At 50.4% G+C, this 16,703-nt stretch overlaps 1 protein-coding gene across 2 annotated transcripts in view; it reads right to left on the reverse strand.

Annotated features, from left to right (window-relative positions):
• Nucleotides 1–16,703, reverse strand: part of ZNF536 (zinc finger protein 536) — a 411,089-nt gene that overhangs the window by 132,276 nt on the left and 262,110 nt on the right. Inside the window, exons 5-6 of one of the 2 annotated variants that reach the window (XM_072967282.1) lie at nt 11,435–12,988; nt 3,330–4,225 (exon numbers count right to left, since the gene is read on the reverse strand). In XM_072967282.1, the coding sequence (XP_072823383.1) occupies nt 4,218–4,225; nt 11,435–12,988 (1,562 nt within the window). In that variant the 3' untranslated portion in view covers nt 3,330–4,217. Of the gene's footprint in view, nt 1–3,329; nt 4,226–11,434; nt 12,989–16,703 lie in introns of those variants that run through there. The other variant, XM_072967281.1, reaches the window with a different exon arrangement.

A 16,703-nucleotide genomic window follows, 5' to 3' on the forward strand; every position in this document is an offset into this window, starting at 1 on the left:
AACACGCTGTGTCAGTTCCCTCACCCAGGCCTCCTACGATCACCTCCCACGTAAACTACCCGCACCCAGGCTCTGCTTCTGGGAGATCCCAACTAGGTCAGCAATGGGCTCTCAGAAGGCTAAGAAGGTGAAAGGACTCGCCTTGACAAGAAAGAGCCCAACATTCTGTGAACCTCTGATTAACCACCGAGGCCTCTGCATCCCAGCAAAACACCCGTCTCCATCCCTGCCCGAGGAGCGGGGGACACCTTGGATGGCTCGTCCTCGTGTCTGCCCCAGCACTCCCTCCAGGACAGACAAAACACTGGAGTCCCGAGAGAAAAGCAACTTGTCCATCATATAAAAAGAGCAATAATTTGGTAAATTAATTGCAAATTTGCTTTCCCCGCTTGGTTGCCCTTCTCCTTTTATGTGGATAATTGAGAGCATATTATATTAATTTGACAACAACAGAAGTTCAAAAAGAAAACTTAACCTTGTGAGCAGTGGGTTACCATTAGATGGGTGTGTCTGGACAGTCCACAAAGAGCAGGAAAGGCAGACTCCTCAGAAAGCCAGCCCATGTCTGGGGGCACAAATGGAGATTTCTGCTAATGAAAGAGCTGTGCAGAGTTCCCCAACTTTAACCTTGAAGATGCACACTGTTTGCTCAAGAGGCAGGATCTGCCGGTGCAGAGACAACACCGCCAGTGTGCGGCTGCATATTTGGGAATGTAATTTAATCATCGGGACATTTCTTGGAGAAAAAGTGACTCTAGGTGAGCAATAATCATCTCCCAAAGTTTTGATGCTTCTTCCCCACACCAGAGTATCTGAATTTCATCAAAGCAAACACACTTCTCAGCACAAGTGAATGAAGGAGTGGACGTGAAGACTCAGATCCACCACAAGCTGCAGGGCACCTCCCCTCCCTCAGCCAATCCCATCCCACGTCAGGGATACCACCTTGAAACGCTACGCCCATCTATAAAGGGGACCTCTTTCCACCTCGCGCCAGTGGGCCACCCCTGCTGGGGAGGGGCTAGGCTGTAGGGCCAAGGGCAGAGCCAGCAGGGGATGCTGGTGGTGGCCCTAAGTCTGAGTCCAATCCCATGAGGGGATGGGGGGTGCAGGCTGCCAGAAACAGGACTGCCGGCCCCCACGCAGAGATGTGAAATGAAGTCAGCACATCCCTGAGGCCTGGCTGCACCCTCTGCGGCTGTGAGGGAGCAGAGCCGCAGAGCACTCAACTGGTGAGAAGGGAGTTCGTCCCCAGAGGCAGCGGGCATGAGGGGGAGGTGGGTGGGAAGCAGGGGGGTCGTGAAATGAGAGTGGGGAGGAGGCTGGGAGGAGGTTCATAAAAAACAGGAGGAGAGAATCCACAAAGGTCTCCTCTGAGCTTCAGAAGCTCCCCCGCAGGAGCAACCCAGGAAACACCTCCTGCTTTGCAAGTGGAGATGCGTGGGGACCCTGACAGGGGGATTGGGCTCTGGTGGAGGAAGAGGGAACGCAGACGCCTGGATAAGGGGCTCCAAGGGAGCCTTCCGTAGGCTCGAGGAGCAGGGATGATCTGTTCCCTGCAGCAGCTCAGCCTCCGTTGCTAAGCCCGGCTTTTCAAGCCCCAGCCCCATCCCCACCAGACTGGCAAGGCCAGTGCTGTGGCGCCTGCAAGGGTCCCCCAGATGCACAGAGTGACTGGAAATGAAGAACAGTGCTGGCCAGGGGCAGCATATTCGACCCTGAGCCCTTCAACGGAGCCCTCTGCCCCCAGCCGCGTCCCCAGGCTGGAGGCTTTGGTCCAGGGAGTGCAGAGGGTGCCCCTTGCCTACACAGAGTGGATGGTGGTGAGCCCTCCCTTGGGAGCTGCAAATGTGCCTTCTTAAACCCAATGTGGCATCAAGCCTGGTGGAGGGAACACACAGCACCCCGTCACAGAGGGAAGTGAGGCCGGCCTTGCGGGGCCACCAGGAGGCAGGGACCCAGGCAAAGGCAGAGATGAATTCTCATCCTTTGAGCAGTTCCCCAGACTCGGGTGGTACTGGAAACAAAGATGAAACACCCCCCGGAGTCCATCCTTTCGTTCAGGCTCTGCCTACACACTGGAGGTGGACACTGGCCCTGCTCAAGGTGGCCATCCAGGACCCAGGGCCTGGGGGCTGGGACCACTTCGCTTCACCTTGGCTGGGCATTTGGGGGTCATTACGTTTTCCGCAGTGTGTGCTTTCAGCGTCACGCGAACAGAGCCAGGACGTAATCAGGGGCACAAGGAGCCAGCAACCTTCTTCAAGGCCTACATTTTCCATTTGGGATTTCATCACATAGTCTCAGGCCCAGAATCTCTCACTTCTCACCTCTTCCCCCAAATAAGAGGTGAATAACACCGTACTATATGGTCTTTGGGGTCCAGATCACTTGAACAGTTTTAGTGAGAAATACTGGCGGGAATGTTTCAAGCAGTCAAGGTGATGCGGTTGTCCTGCTGCTAAGGCCGGGCTTGTTCAAGTGGATGTTTCCGGGCTTCCATTCCCTGCACACAGGACACTCTATTTATTTGGAGTATGGGGATCAGGCTTGGCGCTTGGGATTCCGTCAAACAATGATAATATCTTTTCCCTCCCAGGACCAGTTAGACAGGGAGCTGGTGTACATGGAATTCAGAAGTCCACAAAGCAGACCAAGCAGAGATGCTTGGAAACGCCGTTGAAGCAGCAGGGGCCTGAAGTCCAGCTTGTGGACAGAAAAACTAAGCAACACAAAAGACAGGCAAAAATCCTTCCTTCCTGCACTCTTCCTGCCGTGATGCAGGTGGGGGCGGGGCAGGCAGAAGCCCATTACAGCAGACAGGGGCACAGCCAAAAACTCTCCCTGGGCAAAAACGGTCCACACTCCAGCAATTCCAAGTACCTTGCTATTTAGAACTACACTTCCCAGGATGGAAAGAAAATGTTAAGGTTGGCTGAAGGAAGGCTGGGAGTGTATAGTCCTCCACACCATGGATGAGGGCTCCCCCCGGCCCCCTGTACAGGGCCAGGAAGCGGTTGTGGGGTCTAGACACCCACCCGAGAGTCACTAGTACAGAGAATACAGAGAGATACGCTCTCCCCAACCCGCCACGGTCACCCCACCCAAATTGGGAGGGGCCCTGACATTTGCATCTTTAGGAATTGTAACTCACTGGCGGGGCCCACCTAAAGATGGGTGGAAAATGCAGCAGGCGGCCCAGCAGACAGCCCTTGGCACAGCATAACTCGTTCCTCTGAATGTCCTGTTGAGGCTTCCGACAGACAGAAGGGTGTCAAGGGGTGACAGGGTGTTGTGGAGTGAGTTAACATAATGACTCAAAACTGCACTAATGTTTCACAGCTTTTTTTTTTATTAGCAATACCAAGATAAGTTATTGAAGCATTTTTTAGTATTGTTTTACATTCCATTCATAAATGACCTAACTTGTAACTCAGCATACAGCACACTTAAAGATATAGTTTGACACTTATTCAGAAAGCTACAATTATTATAACTTACATGCCTTCATTACCAGGAACACCTTAATATATCTTCTAATTACTTCAACAATACTCTATTCCAAAGCACACGATAACCCGGTACAAGTTTACACATTTTGCTTCAATCACCATTTTTAAGTAGTGGATGTCAAGGTGCTGTTCACTGGAATTTTACCATCATCTGTTCCTGGATAATATGACGACCTGACACAATATTAAACTAGAAATAGTACTGCTTAAATACTATGGAGAAAGATAATTACTGCACTTTTCTGTGTTCCTCTAAAGTGTTACAAAATACAGGACAATCAAACATAAGCAGTAATCTCAACCAGAGCATCGCAGGGCCCACCTCGATGTCGGGGAAGCTGTGCTGAGTGGACCTCCCTCCCCATCAGGGTTTCTCAGGTGAAGGGACCTCCAATCCACCAGCATTTGTCATGCAGGATTCATGACTCTGAGGGAACTTTCCCTCCCGTTCAGGTTACTAAGCCTTCACCATCCTTCACTAATAGTGGGACATATGGAGCAGTATTTTTAGCCTCCTTGATTCTTTGCTATGTATACTGTAGGTTGGTGTGCCATGTGTATACACATACCTATGCCAATAGTAATTATTTATTCAACACACATATGTGTATACATTCTTCTCTTGACTTTACACGATTAACAAGCTGCAGATAGCCACCGAGGAGACAAGGGCAAGTCCAGCTAGACCGACTAGATCAGGGGGTGTCACTTACCTGCAAGAAAATGTGCAGATTCATTAAACAGTCCAAAAACCATGAGGGCTAGAGGCATTTGAAAGCAAAGGCAGGGGCGCGGTCCCTAACTGTTTAATCGCATAATGACAGTAAAGCAGTATTCATAAAATTTGGTCCTTCCGTCTCTGGCTAAAGCAAGGATAGCCTGTGTGATTAGAGCAGGTTGGCAATTAGATGCAGAGGTGCTAAGGATCAGCGCTAAGTAATAGGAGATAATTACTGCTTATTTGAAACCTGGGCTTGGCACATAACATCTGAAAATAAAAATAAAAAAGACAGAACCTGATTTCCTTCCTGGTCTGTATCTAGATGGCTGTTGGTGCCAACCACCACCTCAATTCGGCAGCCTAAGAAGGCAGATGCCAAAGCTTAAGCCCAGGGTGCTTGCACCCAGCTCAAGACGGCGAAGGGGTCTCACTGGTCCCGCTGTGTATGGCGGTGGCTGGGCTTGCCTGGAGAGTCTGCATTTCCCCAGGGATGTGGGTGTCTGTTCTGACAACACGCTCTTCTTTCAGCATTCTCTTCCTCCCTCCCAATGTGAAGTCATTATTAGGCAGAGGAAAAAAAAAATGTGTATGTTTTGAGCCAAAGAGCTTGGCTGGTCTCTTCTCCTGCCCTAGGCATGATCCCGGGCAGTGGGTATCACACGCTCCAAAGAGAAGATGGACACTACAACCAAAACGAAAGCTACCAGACTTTTCTCCTGCTTCGGAGGCACTGTTGATTCAGACAGTAGCTTTTGGAGCCAAAAATATGCAGCAAAAGGAAAGGAACATAAACAAGGCTAAATGTCACCAGTGTTTGCCGACTTACAGACACCATCCATTTGTTTGTTCTGAAATGACGAGTGGACCATTTGGCAAATACAATGGTATTCACACAACAGTTCTGTCATCCTGCAGTGCAAACGACATCACGTCAGTGGCATTCCCATTTAATTTAAGAAGAGGGATGGGGAGGAGGGGGAGAATGCCGAAAGAGTTTGGGAGACGGCCGCCATCCAAAGAGGCTGCCTCTTCGTCAAAGTGGGGCACACAGCAAGGCTTGGGACGAGGGCAGGGGAGAGCCTGCCCCGGGGATGTTGGTTTCGGTAGGAGACCCGAGGGGACAGCACCTACGCTCTGCAGCCAGTTGTGAGGCAGCCAGCAGGGGCAGGGCAGACAGGAGGGAGTGGTGATTTGCATTAATTTAAAGGATCTGCCCTTGGACTTCAGAGCAAGACAAACGGTCCTCCCTACTGAGGTCTCACGTCAGGCCCGGACACACACTATTACTGGGAGCAGGCTGGACTACGGAAGTCAACGGCCAACCTGTAAAGATAAAACCAGGCGAAGCAAGCGGGTACAGAAGTTGTGCTTGATCCGGTTTCTGCAAGCCAGTACACAGGAGCATCGGCTCATGAGGAAGAGGAAGAGGAGGATGACTGCTCATTTGGCTTCAAATTAAGCGCGGCAGCTCCAGAGACAAGCCCCGACAGCGGACAGCGCCTGAGTCTCCTAGGCTAACCGCCCTCCCTTGTGTTGGCTGAGTCTAGGCGTCCACACAATTGACCGATTTGAATTTCATGGTTCCCTTCCTGTACCATTTAACTAACTTAACCCTCTTTCTCCATTAGAACCTGCTGGCTTCAGGGCCACACCTTAGTATTGAGGCTCACCCACAAGACCAGAAACATACCCACTGTCACGGGGTTGCGCACCAATGCTATGCTCAGGGTGACTTCACGTACACACATGCAGTTTTCACAGTGTTTTCATGTGTACCAGCCACAATCTCTAACTGACCACAGACCTTAGCCATTTCTTGGCCCAAGACTGAGGAGGCAGGACCTCCTTTCTACTCCCATGCACTTGCCTTCCATCAGGAGAAGAACTGGGTAGAAACTGAAATGGCGTCACCATGGTGATGCAGTGTCATCACAAAATTGCCATGAGTTTTTTTTTTGCCAGAACCTTCCCAAGCAAACATTCCCACATACCAAGACACAGCTCTCGGTGACCCGGCATGGCACACACCAGGACGTAAAAGGTGTTTCCACAGCCTCGATGGAGAGGAAGGGTGGTGCGGGCTCGGTGCTACAGGAGCCACTGCAGCCAAAAGACGTTTGGGCACTGACATCATTTCCTCGTGACAGCCTCATGTGCACATTCACCTCTTCTATAGAAGACCAGCTGAAATGAGAACCGTTTCTCTAAGCCCTTCTACATCGGCCTCTTTTTACCCTCACGCTTCTGTCCCTCAAGCTCCTGCCTCTTGCCCCTCTGCTGGCCTTGGCCGTGATGGGGGGCAGCCCTGGAACCATCATGAGTCTGGGCGGAGGTGTTTTCCTGGAAGTCCTTAATGCATAGACAGAGACGTGACCTTCCAGGAACAGCGATGCCAGGCCGCCTGGGTCTACAAGTCCGCTCTCGGGAAGGTCTCTCGCCATCTCTGGCTTTGCCATCAAATGACAAAAATGGAGCCTTGCAGCTGCTGACCTGGGGGGTCCTGCCCGCATCATCTCATGGGCCGCTGGAGTAGCAGAGGATGGTTTTTTGCATGGCTTCTCTAGGGACAACCACAGCAACACAACCCTCTTTACACTGCAATGGGCGTCAGCAAACTAGGACCCATGGGCCAATTCTAGCCCACTGCCTGTGTCAGTAAAGGAAGTTTGATGGGGACGCAGCCACGCCCACTTGCTTACTTATTGCTTATCGACTGCTTTGTGCCACCCGGCAGGGACCACGGGACCTATAACCCTAATGGATTTGCTCTCTGGTCTTCTAAGAAAACAGTTGCCTACCCCTGCTTTAGATTGTGGAGCTGGTAAAATAGTGACTATTTTCAGAATGCCTATGCTGAGAAATCAACGAGGTTTTTGGAGGACAGATGTCACATTTTAAGAGAGTTCAGCTGAGGTCTCTTTGTTCATTTCATCACACGTTGTAGAATACACAAGGAAAAGAGGTTTCAATGGACCCTATCTTTTTTTTTTTTTCAGGAAGCGGGTCCCTATTCTCTCATTTCTAGGAGAGAACTCTTAGTCTCAGGCATAATTTGAGATAGAGAAGCCAGTTTCCCCATAAGTGGGAATCCTGGGGCTACTGCTGTTAAAGGCCTTGCCTTCTTACTCACTTCCTCCCAGGCCCAGTAGGTCACTCGGTCTGGGAACCACTGCACAAGGGCCTCATGCCCACGGGAGACAGGCTGATAGATTCCCCTCACTCAGCCGGGCTTCCCTGAGCGGTACCAACTCCAGTTCAGAGCTCCGAAGGGGACTGGGGGCTGGGCTTTTCCTACTCCCTTCAGTTCTTCCCCATCAACCCTCTCCCTGGGCCCTGACAGAGCAAACTCTGTTTGCAAGACTCAGCACAGGATGGCTCTCAGGTTCAAAAGCAAAAGTAAGAGTGGTTCTCCAAATCCACAGACTCCAGAGTGAAGAAAGCCCTGTACCCCTGCCACGCAACCAGCCCCGCAGGTGCTGTGCGGACCGGCCTCTGTGCTGCCCGGGGCACCCCGGGGCCCTCTGGGGTCTCCAAGCTACTGGCTGACCCAACAGGTCATCAGATTTCTCAGGCTGATCCAAGGGGTGGTCTGCCTTTTCTCATCAGTCGATGTGATCGCTGCCCTGGTCTGCCCTTGCCCCTTTTATTAAATACTCATGTGAATCCATTGCAAAGCCAAGGTCAAAACCGAGGGCACGTCCAAGTTCTCCAACGGCATTCAGTGCTCTTGCATGTTACGTTCTTCAACATAATAAAGAAAGGTGGGCCATGCCGGGAGTCTGGAAGTCATCTCACGAAACAGGAACTTCGGACAGGATTTTGTGTAACAGAATTAAGCCCAGAGTGGGCCCGGACTCGCTCTAGAAGCCACAGTGCATGTCCCTCAGCTTAATCGGAGACGGCTCAGTCTGCCCCCGGGCACATCTGTGATATGCCTCTGACAGGCTGGAGCACTGTTCTCTGTGGAGGGATCTTTGGAAAATCCACGCTCACGCTCTCCACATCGGCACGTGCTACACGCCTCCCTGACCCGACGGGCTGGGTGGGCCTCTCTCCCGGTTGGCTGTCTCTCTCTTCTGCGCTAGGAGTGGGCAGAGCACACTAGCCGGGACCCCAGGCCCATGACACCGAGGAATGTAGGACCCGAGTTCCAAAAGTTAGAAAGAAGGCATGCAGAATTCAGGAAGCACCCGGAAGTAGAGCCTACAACATGAGCATCACCCACAGACTTGGGACTAGAAGCCACCATCTCCACTCGCCAGCATGTGTCAGCAGAGCTGCTGAGCTGTGTGTGTGTGTGTGTGTGTGTGTGTGTGTGTGGTAGGTCTATGTGATTTGAACAAGGTCTTTACTGATGCTTCTCCCAACACATCTATACCCATGAATAGAAACAGACAGACATTAACTCCTCCTACGCCTGTTTCTAAGAGCATCCAAGTGAGGATTTCAGTTTACTAGCCAGACAAAATCAGACCCCTAAACTCTCCTGAGATGAGAAATATCAGAATAATTCTTTGGTTTGGCAAAGCCCAGCTTCCTGAGGAAATCAGGGGACAAACTGGTGGGCCAGGTTCGGAAAACCATATCTCCTCTGAGCGGAGCAGGGGGGAGGGAGTAAACATTAGGAATACCAGATTCCTTGTGCCAGTATCATTTCCACCCTTGCCAAGTCAAGCCAATGGGAGTCTGAAGTTTTTGACTATCATTTGTGCCTCTTGTAATGCTAGAAAGACACTAGATTAGACAGTCAACTAGACTACATTAAGAAAAATGCCCCCAGATGCCACCTTTTGAAGCTCAGTGGGTTTGCATGTTCCTCCCAAACATCAATTCTTAGGAAGGATGGATATACGGGCCCTCCTGGGTCACAAGAGCCAATAAGAATATAAGACGAGGATTTTGATGACGGGGGGTCAGGTATGGGAGGGAGGATGGGAACCGGACAGAGTCAGGCCCATACTGGAGGCGAGAGGACACTGCCTCCACCCCACCCCAAGCAAACACAAAAGCCAGAGAAGGACCTTCCTTGCGGGCTCCCAAGCTAAAGCAAGAGGATGCGGAAGAAACGAGGATAAATGAAACACAGAACTTGTGCTCTCTAAAAATAGGCAGTTTCTGGCCAGAGTTAGTTTTGGTATCTCACCGTGAGTTCAAGGTGGAGCAGTGGGACCTGGACACTCTTCTGGGGAAGCAACCAGCGTGCCTTTTGGCCTGGCTGGTCTGATGGTCTTCATTCCCCTTCTGGGAGAGGGGCCACAACTTACACCTCAGGTGCTGGGGCCCAGTGGCTGAAAGGCTGACTAAGCAAAGTTTTTTTGCAGGAAACATCAGGGGAGATTGGGGAGCTGCTATCTGGGGGGAGAGGGGCTTATCTTAAAGGGGCCTAAGAGCTGTAAGCTCATGGAGGGGCTCCCTGACGCAGCCTTCCCCTCCTCCCTTGCCTGATGCAAAAGGACACAAGTGGGCAGCTTCCTCAAAGGCAGGCAGCCTTCCCTCCGCATTGATAGGACGATGGGAAAATTAATAGGGGTAATATGAGCTCATTTCAATAATAATGAGCTTATAAACATGCCAGGTTTTGATCTTTTCTGATGCATGGATTCCTGGCAGGAACTATGGTCCTACGTAGGTATTTGAAAGAACTGAAAATAGACTTAAAACAAAAAATCCCCAAACAACAATAAAAAAAGAAAACACTCCAGTCACAAACTTAAAACAACAATAAAAATTATAAAAAACAAAAGACTGAAACATTGCTCCCCCTGAAGAAAAGAGAAAAAAAAATTGGACTGACATAAAACCTTTTTCTCCTTCCTTTAAATATTGTTTTTAACAGCTTCAAAAGTAATGAATTGTACATGGCTAAAAATAGATCTGGGGGTGCTGGTTAATGCGGCCTTATGAATCATTCAGCATAAGGAACTGTCAATATTTTTTTGAGCTGTCAGAAATCCATTTAGCGATTTTTGACAATTCAAAAAATATTTCTGACTGCTTGATCCAGTTCTTAGTGAATTAGGGAAGGAAATAGAAAAAGAAATATATCAATTTAAATTATGAACCGGGTCCAGCTTGCTGAATCCCCTTCTGTGCTAAAAGGAATGTCGGGATTCAGAAGTTAATAAATCCTACTCCTTTCTATCCATTTTCCTTCCTTCCTCCCTCCCTTCCTTCCTTCTTTCCAACAAGTGAAATCAAGTCACAGAAATGCAGTCCTAGGTTAGAGATGGAAGGTTACCACGGTCATTTGCCTCTAGCAAGGATATCTGGAACTCGGATTTGGAGAAAGGCTTTCAAATTAAGAATCCCTGGGTGCCAAGAGAATGACTTGGATCCTCCCTCCCCACACCGACATTTCGCGTGACACAGTCCTAGGCTGCAAATTTAGTATGACTCTTTACGATCTGGAATTACTCTGGGGTAACCATATTCTTTAAGGAGGTAAAGACGTGCCAATTTGCTAACAAGATCGGGCAGGCATAAATCCAAGACACACGAGATCACAGCACTGCTAACCAGGGACTTCACAGTGTACATTTCTTGTTAGAACAACAGACGGACAGGTGAAGAGACAGACGGACAGAAGGCAGTAACAGAAGGCCAAAGTCACAGTAACTGCCGTTCGGTATGTCTGAAGATGTGTCACAAACACCCCCAGACCATCTCCCTTCTTGGAGAGAGGCTCACTTTATACCTACGTCGTGGTTAGTGTGATATGATTTTAGCATCCTCTAAGTCGTTATAAAGAAGAGTTTAAGAAAGCAGATCTGGCTTAGCAAAGCAGTAAGAAATTGTCTTTAGGCGTCTTATCCATAAGTTGAAAAGACTGAAAAGTTTGCAAGTTACCATTGTCTCTTATTCTTTTTTGTTTTTTAAGTTTTTTCTTTCCCCTCAAGTTATGGACTAAAAAACAGGAGTAGTTCACACTGAGACACTGCCCCCTTTTCCATGTCTTCCAGACAGGCATTTCAGATCATGATAAATGCAAACTGGGACACAAAAGTACGAGGTCCGACACTGCTAAATGAACTTGACTTTCATGATTGTCTACGTTGCATATACAGCACAGTCTGGGAGACGGGGGTGGGTTATGTTTAGTTCAAAATCTGCTCATGGATAAGTCTACCCCATTTAAAAAAATGCACAAATCAGCACTGATGTTTTGGGAAATGAACTGAAGGAAGAGGATTCTAAAACTTACCACACAAGTCTGGCCTCTTGATACATCCAGAATTTGCTGCGCTACTTGCAAGTCCGTTAAAGGCTGCTAAGCCATCGGAGCTGTAGGCCCTGAGGACCGACAGCATGTTCATGGGCTTCTCCAGGCCCTGCGGCCCCCGCTCCGGCTTGGCCAGGCCCGCCACGGGGTCCTGGGCTGGAAGAAGGCCCGGGCTGTGCCACTGCTTCTCGGACGCCTGGGGTAGAGGCGAGACCAGTCCCTGGACGGGCTGCGAGGTGCCCCCGCCGTCGCTGCCGCCGTCCTTGCTCAGGGCGGGCGGCGGCCTGCCCGTCCCCTCCGGCTCCGTGTCAACATCCTCTTCCTCGTTGTTTTCTCCCTTGGAGGAGTCCATGTCCTCCGAGGAGGCGATGTCCGAGAGGTCATCAGCAGTGTTCTTACTTGTGGTCTCGGGGATCAGGATCGGGGCGTCGTCTTCCGAGGGGGCCTTCCCGTCGGGCTCCCTGTTGGGGCAGGAGCTGGAGGCCCCGGAGGCGGCCAGGCCTGGGTACACGCCGAACTGCTTGTAGAAGTCTGACGGGAAGTTACAGAACGCGGGGTCCACGTGGCCGGGCCACAGGCCCCCCTTCTGCTCCCCCAGAGTCTCTTTGACCTGTCCTTGGGCCATCTTCTCCGAAGCCGAGTCGAGAGGCCCCATCATGTTAGAAAGCGCCATCTCTTTGCTCGTTTGCACCGAGGGCAGCAGGGCCACTTTGCTCGCCTCCCGGCCTTGGTCTTTGCAATTGACCATCACCCCGACGACGTTATCTTTGCGCTTCGCTTTGCCCAGGTGGTTGGCCTGGAGATGCAGGGCCATCAGCTCCATCGAGGACGTTGTGAAAGCACAAAACAAGCAGCCGTGCCAGGCGATGCTGTCCTGCACCGTCACCGAGGAGCCCGGGAGGGAGGCGGCGTCCGGCCGCACGGACAAGTCCAGGGGCTCGTACTGAGACTTCTCCGACTTCCTGGGGGCCGCCTTGCCACTGGCCTTCTCCTCGCCACCGTCCACCCCATGGACCTTCAGGGAAGGAGGGTCAGAGAGGGCTTTGTCCTTCATGTCCTTCTCCTTCTTCAAGGAGCTGAGGACAAAGCTGTCCATGAACGCTTGCAAGGACCCTTGGAAATTCACGCCGTTGTTCACGATGCTTTGATACGCTCTCCCGATTTCGGAGAAGTGGGTGCTTTTGGAAGGGAGGTCGCTGCCTTTCAGAGTGTCTGAAGGAGCCTCAGAAGACATGCCGGTGGCCTGCCCTGAGTGATCCCCGGACGAGAGCACTCCTGCTGTCCACTGCTGCGACGCGGGGCCACCTCTGAAGTCGATTCCGGGGAGACCCTTAAAGGCCCCCCTCAGGATGTCTGGCCTGATAAACAAAGCAGCTTTGTTGGACAGCTCGTCCCTGTGGTCTTGGTTCGGGGGCTGCGCAGACAGGGGCCCGGCTCCGTTCTGCCGCTCCCGGTGATGCCGCTCTAGGTGGTACTTTAAAGATGCTGACTGGGTGCCGGCGTAATCACAGTGCGGACATTTGTAGGGTTTCTCACCTGCAAGATTTTGGTATAAGGAGAGGGGAAAAAAAAAGTGTTAATCTCATTTTGGTGTGCTGAACAAGGCTAGAAGGATCAACATTTGTTCTCGGAAACAAAGCAGCTCAAACTAATAATTAGTTAGAGAACAACTGTTTTTTAATAGGAGAATAATTCGTACTCTTAAGCTTTTTTAATGATTTTGTACCATTTGGGGCTATTCAGGAATGACATACTATCTACACACAATTAGCTATCTTTTTCTTTATCTAACATGTGAAAACGGCTGTAGATTTAAAAGCTGTGATTATGAAAATTAAGCATAATAATTTCAACCACAGTGATCATTAAAAGTAGAAGTTTAAAAAGACAAAGTATGTAACAAATGGGTGGTTGCAATATTTTGTGTATACAATAGCTCTAAAATTTGTTTAAATTATACACATGGAAACCATTTTTAAACCTAAAAATTTTATGGCACTGTTACGCAAGACTGAAATGAATGATTTAAGTCTTGCTCTGCAGTAAATCATGGATATAATTAGCAAATGGCATACTGCACAAGTAATTTATCATTATTTGGAGGGCACCATTCCAGACGGGCTCAGATATCTGCAGACCTACTGCATTGTTTCTAAATAAAGAACTATAAATACCGATTCTATAAAATATTAATACCATTACAGTGCATTATGATTGCAGCATGTAAAGACATATAGTTAAGATCAAAAGCAGTCAATAAAACTTAAAAGAAAATGAGTAATAAAAAGGCACAAAATATATTTAGTTTCTGTATTTGAAATTAACATTATCTACTGGTCTTTGTAGTGCCTTAAATTTGTACTAATGGCAAACCTAACACTCTGGTAGTAAAATGTGTAATTTACCTATAATAAGCGCTTTCTAGAGAATAAAAATAGCTTTAAAGACTGTTTTAAAACATATAAGATCATTTTCATGGATTAAATATTTATTTAAATCCAGCATACAACTTCTATTGTTCTTGCCACCGTGGAAAGGATACCATGACATACAACTGAGACCCGCCTGCATCGTGGGGTAGAGGAAGAGGCGGGGGTAAACAAATGCGGATGTGAATCTATTCCAAGAATTTGTTAGCAATCTAGGGTCTTCTCTGGACTTTGGGATCGAAAAGCTCTGGGGAAGGAACGGGACTGTGGGAAGCCCCGTGAGCTTGTTCACAATAGCACCCTGTCCGTAGCCACAACTCCTCCTCCAAGGAAACTCAAGCATCCCGCGTCCTCTGTTCTAGTGCAAAACGGACTGGTCTGAAAAGCAATGGCACATCATTGGTGAATGGTGTGTGCTAAAGACATTTTACCTTGTCTTGTCTCAGCTCACGCTGTGACTCCCAGCTCTCCAGGCATAGGGCATCTGAGGGTAAGACACTTGCTGGGGGTGGCAGGTGGGAATGCATGGGCTTTGTAAGTAAGAGGACCACCGTCCAGGCTCTGAGCAAGGGACTCCATGTCACCTCCAGATTGTGTGCTGGAGCCCTGGGGAAACCGTGCCCGCTCATCAGATGGTGGTGTGGACTCCTCTGTCCCCTGGGCACAGCAGAGACGGCCTTTCTGTCTGCAAAGGGAGCCCGGCTGGGAATCTCTCTAAACGTAAAGCTCACGTTGTCTCTGGCTAGACCAATGACATGGCTCTAGAGGAAGACTCCATCCCCTGTGATGCAAAATGCATTCAGGCACCGCTTCCCATTTCTTGAAGTCAATTCCCTGTTAGGCTCAGATCTACTTACGCCATTCTCTGTTCTTTGCACTGGAGACGAGGGAGCCCGTGGTGGGCGCTGTGGACAGGGTGCTCCCGGGCTGCCCTACAAGTCCAGTGGCCAGCTGAAGCAGAGGCAGCCCCCGAAGCTGAGGGATGGCTGTGGGGCTTGCAGCAAGAGAGCCTGACTAGGCTTAGGCGCGGGGCTCACAGGGGAGGGCCCCGCCGTGACAGCCGGCCGAGGTGAGGCCTGCAGGTACTGGATGAGACTCAGGTTGCATTTCGAACATGCACCTGGAAATGATTAAGTGCATCTGGCAGAGGGTTCGCAGAGAATGCAGGGGCATCCATCAGCAGGGGCTACACAGAGAGAATGCAGACCCTCACCTCCGAGCCTGGGAGGGATGGGGCTGCTTTCTCGGTGGACTGCTCAGGTGCTTGGAGGACGTGTGTAGATTTCCAAGGGACAGACATGTGAAATGCTCACCGGAGCAGCGTTTCTCAGACTGTGCTGAGCATTAGAATCCCCTGGGATGTTTAAGATGCCAGTTCTGGGACCTAATGCCTAGTGGTTCTGATTCCCTGGGACTTGGGTGGGGGCCAGAAGTAGGTGGTTTTAGTAAGTGTCCCTGATGGTTCTGATGCCAACTGTGTAAACATTACCTTTTGAAAAACTAAAGTGGAACTGCTTGGGGAGCTTTTAAAAAAATGTTGGCACCTGGTCTCACCTCTACCTCCAGAAAGTCTGAGTTCCCAGGGTGCAGACTGGGCTTTGGGGGCTTTCAAAGGCCCCCACGTGACCCTCTGTGGAGCCTGGGTAGAGAACAGATTGATAGTGTGGGACGGGGTCCCAGGGAAGCTAGTCTGGACATCTGGACCCCAGAAGGTGTTTGGAGAGTCTGGACTGGTGACCAGAAACCCTGTGCTATTTTGTGCTCTGCTGGGCACAGGACTCCATCTTGGGACCTTTGCTTCCTCAGCCTATAATGTGGCAAGCTGGAGCATGTATTCTCTAGGGCATGATATCAACTCTAAAAGTTGTATCAGGAGCTAAAACGAGTCTCCTGAATGGTGCCAGAGACATACCTTTATGTGCATGTATGCACCTGCAACCCTGGATGCCCATATATGTAAGCATATCGCACACTCACACACTCACCACACACACATCACACACCACGCACATCACACGGTGCAGGAGAGGATTTCTTCACTCAACCCACTACCCTTTTTAAAGTTCAAGATAGGCCTTGGCCTCTACTGTTCCAGAGGAAGTAAGGCCATAGCTGAGAAACAAGACGGGTTCTTTCGTAGCATTTGAGTCTTCAAGGGTTACTCTGACTGCCCAGGCTCGAGAAAGCCCTCCACCGCACTCCGCCGCCGCACACACCCGGGCAGGGCCCTCGAGGTCGGTCTCTCCACGTGGCTCCGCCTCCCAGTTCTAAGCTCTGTCTGGGTGACTGCTCCCTCCCACCCCAGTTTCCCGAATAAACGCTCCAGAGTGAGCTCCAATGGGGTAAATCCACAGCTTTGGATTTTTCATTTTAAAAATGGGGGAAAAAAACCCAACTTTTTTTTCTTTATAATCCCTAAATGACTTGAATAACTTCTACTGCCTTCTGCCTGGAAGCGTTTCCTCAGCCCTCGGGGCTTCATCACGGTAAGGGGTTCAGGGAAATGCTTTTGGGACCGCCGCTGGCCCCTGCTGGGGTGCATTCCTGGCCGGCAGACTCAGGGGTGAGCGTGCCCCTGGGGAGCCCTGGCCACCCAAGGGTCTCATTTCTACGGGAAACATCCACTGCTTCCCAAGCACGCCGTCCCCCAGGGGCACATTTCGGAGCACTGGGAGGCAAACATCTCACAGTAGCCTGGGCTGGGTGGGGAAAACCCGTCAGCACATTCCGCAGGCTCCGAGGTGCGCTCAAGGTCTGCCCTCGGTTTTGGCGTCACCCCATCTGGCCCCAGCACGCTGAGCTGGCTCTAACAAAGCCCCAGG

This window comes from Vicugna pacos, chromosome 9 (genome assembly GCF_048564905.1).
Source record: "Vicugna pacos chromosome 9, VicPac4, whole genome shotgun sequence".
Taxonomy (NCBI): domain Eukaryota; kingdom Metazoa; phylum Chordata; class Mammalia; order Artiodactyla; family Camelidae; genus Vicugna; species Vicugna pacos.